Here is a 17,649-nt window from a genome sequence, read left to right on the forward strand (position 1 = left end):
TTTAGGAGACCGGAAGCAGGTTGGCATCCGCCCACTTCACGCAGATAGCTATGCGAGACGCGAGACTATGCAGATACGGGAAGTAAACCGGAGATGGTGTGTCTTGCCAAATTATGTTGCGTGAGTCTTGTTTTTTTTTTGTCGATCTGCTGTTTTTGCTATTTTAGAATGTTTATGCTGAAAAGTAACAGTTTTGGCCATAATGAGGTTTCCACCCGACAGACAATATATTAATATTAATATTGTACATGCGAAAATTGCTGCTATACGAAAACGTATTGTTACTGCACTGTTTCTTATTTTTATTTTCATTTGTAATAAAATGTCACTGACTTAGTGGCAGCGGTGGCCTAGTGATGGCCTAGTGGTTAGAGGGGCGGCCTTGATACCGGAAGGTCCCTAGTTCGATTCCCCAATTCATCACATCAATCATGAATCACCACTGAATAGCCCTTGAGCAAGGCTTCCATGCAGGGCCTGGCTGTAAATAAGTGTTAACTTAGTCCAACACCCTGGGTAAACAACAAACTTTGCTTTGCTTTGCTTTGCTTTGCTTTGCTTTGCTGACATCACAAGGTATTCTTCATTTTACGTATGGTCCAGTATATTATTAATTCATATCAGTCACTGTATTCCAGTGAGGCAAGGCAGCCTACTGTACAAAATATATAAAACATAACCCTAACCCTCAACAGTGGGATAAAATCAATATGGTAACGTCTTATGCAAATGAGCCATGCGGTCGAATGTAAACAAATCGCTAGTGCAGTCTGGATCTGTCATGACCGTCATGGATGAACTTCAACCTGGTGTTTGCACTTTCTCCATTTTTGACCTGTTCATTCATCTACATAAACGTTCGGATTTCAAATGTAAAGTTTTTGACCCTGGCGAGAGTGGGAGTTGAAAGTGTGACTTGTGCTTGTAAGGCACCTTCTCCAATGATCCCCAGCTTTAGCTCAGTCGGAAGAGCTCTTGACCTCAGATCACAAGATCATGGGATCGAATCCTAGTACAGGAACCCTGGCATCTGAGCAATCGGGCTCCCACGGGTCTATAATCTTTTTTCGCCTTTATCATAAAGGTTGCTGGACAATATATAGAGGATGAAATGCATAATTTATTAAATAATATAAAGGTAATATCAAATACATTGTAAAAAATGAGAGACATGATGCTTTATTAGCAAGAGAAGACAGTCTTTTATTATATTATTCCTCATTTTGCTGGTTTCCCCTGAAACACCTTTACTGTTACAGAGTAGAACTGCCTTAGAATCATTGCTGATGATGTGGCCATAGCTGAATGATTAGAGAGCCTACCTGGCAAGCAGGGCCGCATTAACCGCGGAACTTAGTGGAACTTGTGTTCCACGGCCTGAGCCTGCAGGGGCCCTGTGTGAATTATGTATTTAAAAATATATATATTATTGTAAAAAAAATAATAATTTATATTATTTTATTATAATATTATATATATTCTTCTTATTATTATTTATAAAAATGTATATATTCGGGCCCTGCTGTGTGAATTATATATATTTAGAAACATATGTTGCTTTATTTTTAATGTTGCGCGGCAGAACAGATGCAAACCTCTTGCATACCGTTGCTGGTACTGATGTGTCACTTCTACTTCCTGTAAGTAGACAAAAAAAATAAAACTACTGTGGACTAATCTTTACAAGCGGCTCTTATTTTGAAATCCTCCGCTTTTATGGTAAGTTTGTTTCTGTTAACCAGTATGAGTCTGCTATCATGGTCTGTGACCGCAACACAAATAAACAAGAACCATGTGGATTAAACGCAAGATTTGGGCCAACGTTCATATTATTTACGATATGAAAACCAGCTCCTGTGACTTAAACATTGTACAAACTTTGGAAGTGCCGTGCATTAAACTCTTTGAACCTCGGCGCAGCATGGTGAGTTAACCTGACAATGAAGATGTGTGTGCGTGGCTGCGTGCGTGTGTGTGTTTGTTTGAAGTAGACTGTGGGTGCGTTCGGAAATTACGCACTGGAGCACACTCGCCTATTAGTTTGTATTGGCCAGTGCGCTCAGTGCTGTATTTTCGAACGTGCCCTGTATCTCACGTGCTGTGTTTGAATAATGTAGCTCACGGTTGTTAATGTCATCTCTGTCTGTCTGTCTGTCTGTCTGTCTGTCTGTCTGTCTGTCTTAGTGCTACCATAATGTACACTGTGAAAATCTAAATGACATATTCTTAATACATTTGTACTGTGCAAATAGCTGAATAGGATGGGTATAGGTCTACGCTACTGTATTTTAACATCAGTCGGTCATAATGGTGAGCCATAATATTATTTTCTGAGGTGGTAAAAAGGTTGAGAACCACTGCGGTAGACTTCAAGGTCTTTTTACTTTAACTTTTCAAGTACATTTCAGAGCCTGTACTTTTGTACTTTTACTTGAGTAATTAGTTGAATGAGTACTTTTACTAAAGTCGCTTTTTACATAAGTAAATGTATCTGAGAATAATACTACTACTTTAAGTGAAGAAAGTGAGTAGTACTTTTACCATCTCTGCTGAGTATTGTTTTCTCAATTCTAAACTTGAATTGTTTAATTTCTTATGAAGAATAAGAAAATAAATATGAAACATTTGTTACGCATCTCATCACCATATGTCTAGTAGGCTACGACTGTAATGACCATAAAGTAACCTCCTTAATAATAAATGTAATTTGTAATGATAGACACTGTAGTCATAGCATAGACTGAAGTTGGAAAGGCTCTGCCCAGTGCCTGTGTCAGCACCGATCGTGCTGGCGGTGGCACGTGCACCAAACGCACGTGCGCGTGAACGCACCCAATATTGTCCGATTAATGTTGAGGGGGGGCCTTTGATTTGGTGTAGTTCCACGGCCCTGAGGGGCCTTAATGCGGCCCTGCTGGCAAGCCATAAATCCCAGGTTCAATCCCAGGCCTCAGCAATTTGTCAAAGTGTCCCTGAACAAGACTCTTAAAAGAATAGTTCACTCAAAAAATACTTATTTTCTATCAATTACACACTCCATGAAGACTTGAATTCATGGAGATTTTTTTGTTTTTGACACATTCCTGAGCACAGACTCAGACATATTGGTTGGATGCATGGCGCATATAATAGGCTATCGCATTGTAGATTAGTTGCCGATAATTCCAATATTCACTATACACTCCTCATGTTTAAGCCTAACTGAATTATATATTTATGGACTTGTATATAAATTGTATATATTTTTGGACGACTCGTGCATTTAATTTGTCGGCCACGCTTTCTCCCTGGATCCATTTATTGCGGCCGTGTTTCCTTTCTTGCTTATTATACATTTTACTTCCTCGTATGATTACGGGGAGACATCGAATTTCTCTTTTGGGTCTTGTGTCAAGACCCAGGCTCCCGGGGAGACATCAAATTTCTCTTTTGGGTCTTGAGTCTTACTTTGGGTGTGTGGGGGGTCCCAAGACTCAAGACCCAAAAGAGACATTTGATGTCTCCCCGGGAGCCGGGACCCAAGCCTCAAGACTCTTGAGCTAAAAGGTTTGTGAACCACTGCCATTTAGAACAGTGGTTTTCAACCTTTTTCATGCCAAGGACCCCTAAATTGATATACATTTGGCTGCGGATCCCCATCTGAAAATGTTTTGTGCCAGGGACCCCCAGAAGCAAAGATTTGAGTTAAAAATGTTCGCTTTAAAAATGTATATATATTTCAAAGATATGCACACATTTTCAAGATTTTTCTAAAATAGCAGATCTACAAGCTCATAGCGTGGCACTCGGTGCCGCGCAATGAGCTTGTAGATCTGCAATTTTTGAATAGCCAAAGCTAAGTGGTTAAAAATGATTGTGACGCTATCAGTGGCGTACCCACCGATGAGCAGGAACTAAAATCTCGCCTCCCCTAGAAAATGAAGTAAAAGACTGACTGAAAAACAGGCAGTGAAAAAAATCCGAACAGAATAGTGGCCGTCGGACCATAAGGCCGTCGGACGGACCATAAGACTAAATTAAATGTGACTGATTAAACTGTTTTAACCACCAAAGACAGAGTGACTTACAAAGGGCAGATTTAGCTGCAGAAACCTTAGTCAACCTAACAGGGTCAGTGGTGGAGAAAATATATAGGCCACTAGAGGGCCACATCCATCAACTTTACAGTTCTTTCCCCTTATCTGTTATTGGTTGGCATTGCCAGGACCAAGGTCACCATGACATGTTAAAAATAAAATGTGATGTGTCAATATTTGTGTCAAAGTGTCTTTATTATTTGTACAGTCATTGGGCAACCATATAAGGACACAAGTTTGTGAGGGTACAAAACGAATGAAGCATTTCATGTCATGAAACACAAATTGTTCTCTTCTTGTGATTCTGAATAACCCAAGATATACAGAGGAAAGCTGAAGATTGATTTTCTGAGTCCTGAGAGAGTCACAAAGGTTTTACATTGAGCAAACAAATTAGATTGGTAAGAGTCAAAGGTCAAATCTAACCATGCCGATGCCATAGATAGGGAAATGAATGGACAATAAAGAAACATTATTCAGAGCTGCTCATATGTTTTGTTTTAAATTTAAATGGTGTGTAAGTGATATTCTCTTGTTAAAATAAGCGTTAAACAGCTCTATATTCTCAATGTAATCATTGCTATAGGGCATAGCAGTGGTGGACATTTTCTGGTTCCATCGTTGCAGACCCCATTCATTCTTCCCATAGAGATTTCCAAAAATATTGATATCAATTAATTTAAGCCAGAATCAAGCCATCCAGGATCCTGGTGATTCATGACCATAAAACATTAGATTATGTAAAAAAAAAAAAAAAAAAATATTTAATTATATGATATACTATATTTAATAAATACCCTTTGTTTTGCGGTTTAAAAAAAAACAGAATCAAATGTTTTATGGTCATGAATCACCAGGATCCTGGATGGCTTGATTCTAGGCTTAAAATAATTGATATCAATATTTTTGGAAATGAATGGGGTCTAGAATGATGGAACCAGAAAATGTCCACCACTGCTATGCCCTATAGAGTGTTTGTTCAGTAACAGGGGTCTCCCCCTCTATCCAGCTGTTCTTTCAGGTCAGGACAACGATTTTATCCAATTAGGAGAGAGATCTCATACTGGATACAGAATAAGCACCTGGAATTGGAAGTGATAAAACAAACAAACAAGCTGACTAAACTGGTCTTCAAGCTGATAAATAGGTACTCTTTCCTGATTGGATTAAATTGGTGACCCACCAAAAATATATATTTTCTGTTTATTAAAGACCTGGAGTGACAGGGAGGACCCTGGTTACTGAACAAACTATAGTAATGATTATTGTCAGAATATGGAGATGAAAAAACAAACAAATAAAACAACAACTTTTGTTTTAACCACAAAATATCACTTACGGCACATTTAAACCTCAGAAGCTGGTCTTGGCCTCCTGATACAGTATAAGGTCATCGTTCAACCTGAAGGTACACACATTAACGTAGCTATAAAAGCACTTAATTTGAAACATTGCATACTAGTAAAAACACTTGAGGTTTGAGTTGGTGAATGAAACTGAGCCGAGCCGAGTTCAACCTGAAAGAGCTGTGTCACTGTGGTAAGTTGAGCACAGCGAACCACAATGACAACTGAAAACATGAGCACCATGGTGAGAAGACCTGTGGTTGGCAAACATGACATACAGTCTCAAGTCTGTCTGAGAAGTTGTGCTCAATGCTGTGGTTTGGTGGACAGTGGACAAAATCATTAATACTATCTTTAGGAGCTATTGTGTGCTACATCTGCAGTGTCTTTTATACACAGTGAAGCGCTTGAGAATTGACCATACATCAGGATATGAAATAGTTTTTATCGGCAAGACAACTGGTGACACTTTAGTTTGCACTCTTTGCACAGGTCCAATAAATGTGTACTGTTCTGTTGAAAAGTCCCCATGCTTATTTTCGTATATTGCATTTGTTGTACACACCATTGTAAGTACATGTAAGGGTTATTTTTATATAACATTTCTTATATAACGATAACATTATTTGCAGAGTCCAATTGTTCACTTACAAAATAAAGTGAATTGTCACAGAGAACTCACACATTAGATACATTACATATACTATTTACCAGGCACTGAAAGTGTGTGCTCACCAGACTTGACCAATTCCTGCTTTAACCCCGGATGCTTAATAACCTGCCGTCCAGTATTGCAATGTTCAAATATTTGACTGTACTTTAAATGATGTACTCAGTCTATTGGCTTTCTCGTTTTAAAGGGAGAGTGAATGGAAGGGCTTTTCACATCACACCAGCCGCTCAGTTTGCACAAAAGGTAGCATGAAGTAATTAAAAAATATAACAAGAATATAAAAGTTATTTGATTACATAATTATAAATGTACAGTACAATTATACAATGATCAGATCACAGGTGTGTCGGCTTGCACTGCGGTTGTGTTGCATTGTGGTCCCTCGTCATTATACAGTCAAAAGTAGTGGCACCCTTATTTTGCTAACAGCATGATACATGACATGACATACAGTACATACTGTATATAACAGGGTCCGCTCTCCTGTGGTTGGTACACAAACGAGTGTTTGGCATTTAGCTAACGACCCTTCCCATCACCTGAGAGTTTACCTTCTTCCCCTGTGACGGTGTCCCTGGAGGCACTGGTTGAAGTCATCAAAGGTACCTTACAGGCCCGAGGAAGAGGAGGCTGAGGATGAATCCTGTGGCAATAGTGGCACTTTGGTACCAGCGAGGAGTGAGTCTATGTGTGGAATGAAGGAGGAGAGTGGGCAGTCCTGGGTGGTGTATTTGGCGAGAACCTGGAGCTGCTCTGGTTGGAGGTTGGCCTCGCTGCAGACCCTCTGGCACAGGGCAGAGACACTGCGGCATGTTTTCAACTTCATCTGGCTGAGCTGGCTCCGTTCCGACATCAGTTTCTCCCTCTCTGCTCTCTGGGACATGAACACAAATCGATAGACCATAAACTCCTTTTGTACTGACATTTAGGGTGTTATTTTGATTCCTTACGTGTTTATTTATTTACTACACATCTTTAAGCAATTTGATTTTGAAACCCATTTTCTTCCTCCTTTGTATATTTAGCCATTCCTCATAAAGTATGTACGTCTTTATAAAGTGCTTTGTAAACTATTTGACTACGGTAAATAAGTAGGTCCTCACCAGCTTGCTGATCTCACACTCCAGGTTGCATATGCAGTCCAGTTTCCTTTTGCGGCAGCGCTGGGCTGCGATGCGATTCTTGCTCCGTCGTCGCATGTCGTGGACAAAATCCAGCTGCTCGCGGGTCAAGCTCTCCTGCTTCAGCAGCTTCTGGAAGTCGTTTCTGTTCAGATCCACGATCCAGTCCAAGGAGAATGGCAGCTGCACCTGGAAGTCCACAACCCCGAGAGGAGACAAACAGCAGGTCACGCAGATGAATTCTGTGTCACACAGAAGGTGCTGTCCATGTGCAAGGAAGGATGGGCAACTCTGGAATAGCTGTGTTTCACACTGGGATGTCAAGATTTTTATTTATTTTTACTTTGATTCTTGTATTGTAGTTGACATTTGTCCATGTTTTTTTTATGTATAGTATGGCATATTTTGTGCATAATAGTTGTGCATAATAGGCCTACTATTATGCCAAAATATGGGTATATTTTATATTTTTATATTTATAATATATTTTGGGTATATACTAGTATCTATGCATAATATAGTATGACGTTTTTGCTGGACCCTGGGGCCAGGTTAGAATAGTCAATCCCTTACTGACTAAAATGGTTGAGTTAGTGAGTTAGGGACAATTGCTGAAACATGCATGCACAATGATCATGCCCTTACAGTGTACAAATGGCCAGCAATTCTGCTTTCAACTTCTTACTAAAGAATGACAATTTCCAGTTCACCAATCCTGACACCGGAACAGATCAGAGATTGGATCACAAATAAGAGGGAAGTCATACAGTAGGTTTCAGTTTCTGACAGTTTATGTTCACAGCCAACCAGCCAGTAGTATCCATGGTCTGGCTGAACTAGGCTTAATTGCCTCGTCTTGTTTTAACGACATAGTATAGTATGTCATGCGTTTTAATACTCATGACTTATTTCTGATGACATAGTATAGTTTGGCATATAAGACATAGTATGATTTTATCATACTATGTATGATAACATAGTACATACAGTACTATATTAAAAGTATACCATATATATGCCATACTATATCATTAAAAACATACCATACTACTATGCTGTAAAAAAAATAATAATAATAAATAAGCCATAAAAATACACAGAAGTCAGAAGCCTTACAATACTGTCATCAAATATAGGCTATGCCGTAAGCTACTAGTTAAAATACAACATAAGACTGTCATCAAAAACATGACATACTGTACAATACAATGTCATCAAATGTATAAGATTAAATTAATAAAAATAGACCTATATTCATCAAACACACTATACTATGTCATTAGAAATAAGTCTGTTTTGTTAATTGTTTAGAATGTTTTGCTGATTTTCTTGCTATTTATTTTCAGTGTTCTCTGGGTTATATTTTAATTGCATTTATTTATGTATTTTGGGGGGGGGGTTCTGGTTTGAAATTAAGTGCTATGTTTTGGTACGGCCACTGTAAACCTGATTACATGTCATTTTAAATGTATTTTATTTTACACCTGTGTAAAGCATTGCATTTTTATGAAATTGTGCATACAAATGAAGATTAATAGATTGAACTGTGAGGGTGGTAGGGGCCAAATTAATGTTTGGTCAATGGTCATTACAAGAGGTTGATTTACTTTGTACAACCTACTGTATGACTTCCCTGTACAAATCTGTGAAACAACCATATGAAGTACATCGTTGTTGTCGGGCAAAACCTCCTATTTCCATATTTCAACTTTTTGTGTTTTCTTTTGTAAATGAATGTTCAACTTCATAATACAAGAGTGTTGCCAAAAAGTAGTGAAAATAGCAGATCTACAAGCTCACAACGTGTTGGCTATTTTCACTATTTTAAAATGTTTTTAAAATAAGAATCCACAAGCAACGGTTTTGGACATACAAGGTTTTCCACCCGACAGCAATGACATGTAACTTGTGCTATCCATCCAAAGGGGTTGTACAAAGAACGCCTGATTATAGACCCTGCCCCCATTGGCGAGGTGTGGATCTTGTAATGTTTTATCTTCTAGCTTAATAGCAATAAATATAGTTCTTTTTTTTCCTGTTTGATTTAACGACTCATGCCTGTTTTGTTGATGTAATTCAGCACAACATCATTTTCGATGTGTTTTGCCCTCTGCCCAGTCCGGCGATCTATGAACCTGAAAGAGTTCCTTGCAACCCGTTTGTTGAACAACCAACAGTCACTGCTCTGCTGACTCAAATAAAAAGTAAAATAGGCCAGCAGGGCCAGGGAGGCAAGTCCATCTGAGCTGGACCATGGACAAACTATTGAGACCCCCCCCCCCCACACACACACACACACACACACACGTACGCATACACACACACACACAGCGCACGCACACACACACACACACACACATACACACACACACAGTATTACTATACTTGTGAGGATATCAACAATTTAGAACAGCGATTTTATGAATGCCATTTGCACTTCATTAACCTAACCTCTAAAAGATTGTAAGCCTAACTCTAAAATCTTTTTTTTTTACCATAAAAACATCAATTTCTGTTGTGAGGAGGACCAGGTAAATTGTCCTCACAATGTATATTTCTCAAATATATTTGAGAAATATATTTACTTTAGGGGCCAAATGTCCCCACAAGTATAATACATGCACGCACACACACACACACACGCACACGCACACACACACACACACACACACACACACACACACACACACACACACACACACACACAAACACACACACAGAGAGAGACGGGTAAATGATAAACACCACCATGGTAATTCTGGTTCCTGTTGAATGAGTGCAAGGCTTATTTGATTCATGCACTGCATTATAGAAAAGTCTTATCTAAAGCAAACAACAAAGTATTGCTGCAGTTAGGGTGTTTTTACTACAACCTTCCAGGCACGAGATAACATCAAGCCAACATCAGGAAGCAGCAGAACAGACATGACCGCTGACCGGAGGTCAGATCTTGTACTGTAGTTTCATAAGTCAGAAAGTCACGTGACTTAAAAGTATAATTGACAGCTTTTTGCTGCTCACCTGTCTGGCTCTTTCGCTGGCATACGACTCGCTGTCTCCCTCCGTTTCACAGTCATCAGAGTCTCCATCCTCCCCTGAGTGGATTGACAACTCGCAGTTGCTCTTGCCCGACTGAGAGTCTCCGTCACATGAAGACACCGCGGCCTCGCCGGGCCCCTTCCACGACACCCCGCTCGGGTCCAAGTCCCGGAGGAACGGACAGCCAGAGGTTCGAGATTTGAGGTTAAGCTGGACCTTGAGCCAGTCAAACGTTGCATTCTGGCCCTGGCTCTGTCCAGTGTCAGAAGCGGAACTTGTGTCCTCCGAGAGGGGAGGAGGGGAGGAGAATTGCTCCGACCACAGCCCTTTAGCCAGGTGCTCGGCCACCTCCCTTTCCACACTGCTCCTTCCCCTGACTCCTGTCTCCTTTTGGCCAGCTAGCGCCACATTCTCCCAGCTGTCCATTCGTCCTCTTTTCTGCCATCCAGTGTCCATATCGGTTTCTGTCTTGCTCCTCTCACCTACCTGTTCCTCCGTTTTTAGAACGGATATAGTCTCTAGAACACCACAGTTGCCCGATTTATTTTCTCTTTCATCCTCAATAACAAGCTTCTCTTGCCCCACTGACCCAGTGCTTGCACTGCCCTCTATGAAGGCCTCTGGAGGGCAATGGTGCAATATTAACCCCAATGGCCCCTCACACAGCAATGACCTTGGCCCTGAAGAGGCTCCTCCGACACTGGATCTGCCTGTGAGCGGAGAGACGTCACAACAAGAGCTGCTTCCAGTGGCACCATTCATATTATTCTCCATACCTCCTCCCTTCCCACCCCGTCCTCCTTCCCTTTCTCCTGCATCTCTCTCGAGCGTGTCACCCTCTCCTGCCCCCTCGCCCTGCTCTACTTTCTTGTCATGTGCATCAGTGTTCACCAACTGGTTCACCTCATCCTTTCGCTGTGTGTATGGGAAGCTTTCTCCAGGGGTCTCAATCACAGGTTTGTCTCTACTGTAATGGCTTCTACAGCTACAGTCCCCACTGCAGGCGCAGGATAGGGGGCAGGGGAAAGGGAACTTAGGGAAGCCGTCCTCGGTTGTAACTACATGCTGGTCCACACTTCTCTCCGCAGCTGAAGCCTCCTTCCCACAAGCCAGCTGGAACTTGCGGTATTTCGGACACCGCAGAGAATAGTCAGTCGAGCTCAGAGACGCATGTGCATCGCCCACAGATGGAGGGGCAGGGTTGTTGCTATTACTTCTTGTTTCACTGTTCACTGGTTGACTACCGAGCCAGGCCACTTCCTGTTCAGACGGTAAGTCACAAACTGGTTTGGCTTCTTTCTCAGGAACTGATGTGTCATCTCTGTGCGTGGCAGCATCTCCCATGGGCTGCTCTACGTTGTGGCAATCCTTACAGCAGGTCTTCCTCTGAAAAGGAGCAGAGCCCGAGCTGCTTGAGAAGAACTTGGGGAGGAGGAAATCGAAGCAAGATTCGTCCAAGTCCCTGAAACCCAAAAGGGCAGCTGAATTGCGCACTTCAATGACATTTTCTTTGCTGAAGAGGAGTTTGGACGTGTAGGCGAACATCAGCAAGGGTTCAAAGCCAGCAACGGTCACCTGCAAGAAAGACACAACAAACAAGACTTCATTAAATGAGACTGAATCATATCTGTGGATTCCATAAACAATGTTATTTTAAAAGACAGTCATTTTTCATTCTTTCCAATTTAGAGGGTACTGTCAGTTTGTGTAGGGAGCACATATACATACAAAAAGTAGGAGAATAAAAATGTCACCCTAGAGTACATTCAAATCTTGTTTCTATATATTTAAAGATGAGATATTTTATTTTGCTTAGATTAGATCTTCTAATCTCTGAGCAGCACTCTGAGCAGTTATGTGCATGCTGTAAGATTTCTTGTCATACTCACTGAGTCTCACACATGAAATCAGGCAAGAGAAACACATAAGCAGTTTGATCATTTGAAGTAGCCATAACCAAGCATAGGAAGGATGGTTGGTTTAGTAGGCAATAAATGATTTGACCAAACAGTCCCATTTTTTGTCACTTGCTTCACTGCAGGCATGCTGGAAACATTGCTTCTATGCCAGTAGTGGGTTGGAACTTGGAACCCTGCACGTTGAGCACATTTCTTGCTTCTTTGCAGCATTAGATTGTTCTCTTTTTTTGCATCAGCTAAACGCCAATTGTAATTGTTCCAATTAGGTTGTGGACAAAGGCCAACTTTTACATTAGAATTAAGAGATAATATTCTGTCACAGCTGGCTCTTGCCATGACAAACATTGGGCAGGAGACCAGGATAAAGGTAGAACAAAAATGTGTTTATTAAATAAGGCCTAAGAACAATCTACTAAGAAGGTGCAACAGAGCATGTTAACAACGGATCCTATGAGGTGTGGAGTCAGTGAATCAGTAGTGTAGATGTGCAAGTGTAGTGCAAGGTGTGTGTATGGATGGAAAGTAAAGTCAAACATAATAATAGGGGTATCGAGAATGGAGTAGAGCTGGTGGAGACAGCAGGTCTGTCTCCTCTGGATCTCAACACAGACTGGCATGGCAGCCTGATCTCCAGAGATTACCGTAACATTGCACGGAACGAGTGCACTTCATTCCGTGGATAGTCGCCTAGAAACCCCGAAATTGCGTGCATATGTACGGCGAGTCCCACGGTGGGCGTAACCAGTCGCAACCCGGAAAACCCCGGAAGCAGAGCAGTCCCCACAACAAAATGTACGATTCTGTGCCTATCGGTACATAACTCAAACGGCGCTGAGTAGGCACAGGCGAACGTCACACCGTTCAGGACGGCAACTCGGTCGCCTTAGCTCCCTCGGTGGTCCTTCACGGGGTGACAGTTCGCCTGTGACTGCACGCCTCCGAAATGGTTTTGTCACAAAGGGAGCGCTGTACATATGCACGCAATTTGGGGGTTCCGAGGCGACTATCCACGGAATGAAGTGCACTGGATCCGTGCAATGTTACGTATATCTCTGGAGATCGGGTTGGGCATGGGCAGGGCTTTTATAGACTCCTGGAGGCACCGCGAGGCACCGGGCCCAGGCGCTCTCCAATGAGCCATCAGACCAGGAGGCCCCACCCTGCTCACCCTGCATCACAATTCTGACAAATACTTTTTCTAAATACTATAACACATGCTTAGAGTGCGGTCACACCGAACTTTGATTCTGCCTATGCTGGTGGATTCTGCCAATGCTTTTCATTGGTAACGGAGCGGTTCGTTGCTATTCTGGGTCTGGTCTGAAATACAAGAACACCTCCTTACAGACGTGCGTGGATAGTGAATACAACAAAATATTCACACTGAATTACTATAGGCCTACTCTATAGGCTACTGCGACTGTAATAGGCTACTTATAATAATCACTTCTTAAATAGCACTTAAATCTAAAATAATTAAAATTGCACAGTCACCATCATCAGTTGCAAGTAATAAGTCGTTTGTGACTTTTATAAGGGCGGTCTCAGTGCTATGCAGGGCTCTAGAGCCGGGTTGAAATTTCTCAAACATGTCATGTAGGTTGTCAGTTGGGAACAGATGATTTTTTCCCCAGAACTTTCGACAAAAATAAGAGTTTGGAAATAGACCTGTAATTGTTTAAGTCAGAAGGGTCCAGGTTTGGTTTCTTTAGGAGAGGTTGGACAATGGCATGTTTGAAAACGGAGGGGAAGTTACCGATGGACAATGACGAGTGATTTATGATGAGTAATATGTGTGGTAGGACGGTGGTAAGCACTTCCTTTAGTTGGAATAGGATCCAGTTTACAGGTGGAGGATTTCATTGACACTATAGTGTTATGCACTGGTTCTCAGCAGTGGTGAAAAGTAACTAAGTACATTTACTCAAGTACTGTACTTAAGTACAATTTTGAGGTAGGCCTACTTTTACTTTACTGGAGTATTTCCAATATTTTTTGTTCAATACATCTACTTCTACTCCACTACATCTCAGAGGCAAATATTGTGCTTTTACTCCACTACAATTATTTGAAAACTTTAGTTACAATTACTTTGCAGATATAAATTATTATATTATGAAACACACATTAACTACTTTAGCCCTATTTTATGCATATAGGCTATTTGAAAATAGCCGATCTACAAGCTCACAACGCGGCGCATCGCGACGTGTTGGGAGCTTGTAGATCGTCTATTTTCAAACATTTTAGTACTTTTACTTTTGGTACTTCAAGTACATTTTGATGCCATCATCATATCTGTGGCCAATTGATATTAAAAAGGTTCAGAATCACTGCAGTCTAACAGTCTGGTCTTGTTACCTGCTCTGGCAGAGTGATGACCGTGCCCTGGGGTGCGAGGGGGGAGATCCTGTGTGTGAAGTACTCGCTGCAGGAGGCCAGCACGGAGCGGTGGGCCCTGAAGCTGTGGTCCCCCTGGACCACCACCGTGACGTCACACAGCACGTCGCGACGTCTCTGGTCGTCGAGGCGTTGCAACACGTGACGGCAGTGCACCGCAGACTCATATGTACACACAGACGACCGCGGGCTGTCCGCAGACATGGTCGAAAGTGACATCATCTGTGTGAACACACCACGCACACACACACACACACACACACACACACACACACACACACACACACACACACACACACACACACAGTGGTGTAAAGCAACTAAGTACATGTACTCAAGTACTGTACTTAAGTACAATTTTGAGGTATTTTTACTTTACTGGAGTATTTCCAATTTTCTGTACTTTTACATTTACTCCACTACATCTCAGAGGCAAATATTGTACTTTTTACTCCACAACAATTATTTGAAAACTTTAGTTTTGTAGATTTTGATTATTATTACAAAACATACATTATACCACATTTCGGCCATTTGAAAATAGCCGATCTACAAGCTCACACTGCTCATTGTGAGCTTGTAGATCTGCTATTTTCCAAAGATTTTTTTAATACAGTTTATACATTTGAAAACTTGTGAAATGGGACATTCTGCATAATGAGTACTTATATACTTTTGGTACTTTAAGTACATTTTGATACCAATACAACACACACACACACACACACACACACACACACACACTCACTCACTCACTCACTCACTCACTCACTCACTCACTCACTCACTCACTCTCACACACACACACACACACACACACACACACACACACACACACACACACACACACACACACACACACACACACACACACACACACACACACACACACACACACACACACACACACACGCACATTTATACAAGCAAGTGCAGAAGTGCGAGCCATTCACCCAAATACACACGTGCACAAAGACAGACAGTCACAAACAAAAGCTTTAATTAATGTTTCCCCTACAGCAGTCTGTTGCATATATATATATATATATACATACATATAGGCTACATATACATATACATACATACATACATACATACATACATACATACATACATACATACATACATACATACATACATACATACATACATACATACATACATACATAATACACACACACACACACAACTTTAATGAATCTACTGTAAACCAAGTTAAGACACAGCACATGATCAATCATCAGGCTTTGATATGTTAATGAAATATGTACATTTGATTGATTTGATATATAATTCGCATTTACCTTACACGGCTGAATTCATTTGTCAAGCCTGAGGTAGAAAATGAAAATCCCAAAAGGTAAAGCCGACGTGATTATTCCTATTAATGGAATGCTGTTCGACTCGATTACGTGTCCCTGTGACTCTGTGAGCCTTATCTGAAGTGGTTGGTTCAGTCAAATCATAGCGCGCGCGTGTGTGTATGGAGAGAGAGAGAGAGAGAGAGAGAGAGAGAGAGAGAGAGAGAGAGAGAGAGAGAGAGAGAGAGAGAGAGAGAGAGAGAGAGAGAGAGAGAGAGAGAGAGAGAGAGAGAGAGAGAGAGAGAGAGAGAGAGAGAGAGAGAGAGAGAGAGAGAGAGAGAGAGAGAGCGAGAACGGGAGGGAGGAAGAGAGAGTGTGTGTATGGAGAGAGAGAGAGAGAGAAGAGAGAGAGAGAGAGAGAGAGAGAGAGAGAGCAGGAGGGAGAGTGTGTGTTTGAGTGTTATGTGTGTGTTCGAGTGTTGCAACAACGCTGGGCGTAACAGAGCGCTGACTCATGCTGATAAAGGATGAGCAAGCATTTTCCCGTCAGCTTGTCTGTCCCGATTTCCCTAGACTGTCTGCTAACCTCAGAATGTCTGCTAACTGCTAACCTCACAATGCCTTTTCCCAGAACACCTCCTTACAGACGTGCGTGGATAGTGGATACAACGAAATATTCACAGTGAATTACTATATCTATAGGCTACTGCTATGTAATGTAGGCTACTTAATAATCACTTCTTTGATTGATTGAATACTAGTTTATTATCAGTTTGAAAAAAAGTACAACGGTACGATTATACAATGATGTTAAAAAGATAACACAAAAAGGCCTGAGGGCTTGTTTCCATTGTGGTCCTATCATATGTATTCAATTATTCATCATTAGGCTACTTTAACTAGACTAGACAGACAGACAGACAGACAGACAGACGTACAGGCCTGAGATTAAAAATGTTGCTGTGTATGTGAAACATATATGCCAAATATAAACTCACTACTCAAACTACACACACCGAAGTCCAGTGTATCTGGGATGCTGTCTCCATTTTTGTAGACCTACAACCCAAATTGTGAAAGTAAAAAAAAAAAAAACATTGAGCTTTTTATCTTTTTAGATTTTTTTTGGACCGTTTATATTGAAATCCATATAGCCTAAGACACATAACAATCCCAATAACCCCCCTCCCCACACCAGCTCATACAAAAAATGTCCACAGCTATGGCCATCACATCGTCACGTTTGATGAAAGGACGAAGAAAAGAGGGGACACTGACCTGTCACACGAGGAGAGGTGTTCATCTGTGTTATGTGGTAACTTGTGAAGTGACGTTCCCTCAAGGCTTGCCTTCCAGCTCTAGTGTTGATTAGTTGCTGTTTGCACCAACTGTTGCTGGTATTGAAAGAAGTAAGCGATCTGCCTTTATAGTGCCATTACTCAGATTATGACAGAGTCTACTTCCGCTTTCTGTGTGTGTGTGTGTGTGTGTGTGTGTGTGTGTGTGTGTGTGTGTGTGTGTGTGTGCTGGAGGGTGGGCAGGATAAATCACAATATAGAAACTCTCAGCTGAACAATAATAAAGGTGTAAAATTGTAAAATAATCATATTCTATAACTTGGAAAGCTATTGTCATGCATTCAAGGTCACATTCTTACTGAAGGTAATAAAATCCAGGGTCTTCAATTTTGTTCAAGAAATTATTGGTAAACCTTTTTTCTAGTAAATTTATTGGCCTATGGATCACATAACTATGAGAGCATTGCAGCCTGCAC

At 41.3% G+C, this 17,649-nt stretch overlaps 1 protein-coding gene across 4 annotated transcripts in view; it reads right to left on the reverse strand.

Moving 5' to 3' along the window:
- Positions 1-17,264, reverse strand: part of LOC308090276 (transcription regulator protein BACH1-like) — a 221,101-nt gene extending 203,837 nt beyond the window's left edge. Inside the window, exons 1-5 of one of the 4 annotated variants that reach the window (XR_013933600.1) lie at positions 15,879-16,013; positions 14,536-14,796; positions 10,238-11,830; positions 7,199-7,405; positions 5,932-6,969 (exon numbers count right to left, since the gene is read on the reverse strand). Coding sequence is in view for 3 of the 4 variants with exons in the window: in XM_080435361.1 (XP_080291487.1) it covers positions 6,703-6,969; positions 7,199-7,405; positions 10,238-11,830; positions 14,536-14,796 (2,328 nt within the window). In the remaining variant the exon portion in view is untranslated. Of the gene's footprint in view, positions 1-4,889; positions 6,970-7,198; positions 7,406-10,237; positions 11,831-14,535; positions 14,797-15,878; positions 16,014-17,153 lie in introns of those variants that run through there. The other 3 variants (XM_080435361.1, XM_080435362.1, XM_080435360.1) reach the window with 3 other exon arrangements.
- Positions 17,265-17,649: the final 385 nt, after the last annotated feature.

This window comes from Gymnoscopelus braueri (assembly GCF_963280865.1).
Source record: "Gymnoscopelus braueri genome assembly, chromosome: 8".
Lineage (NCBI taxonomy): Eukaryota > Metazoa > Chordata > Actinopteri > Myctophiformes > Myctophidae > Gymnoscopelus > Gymnoscopelus braueri.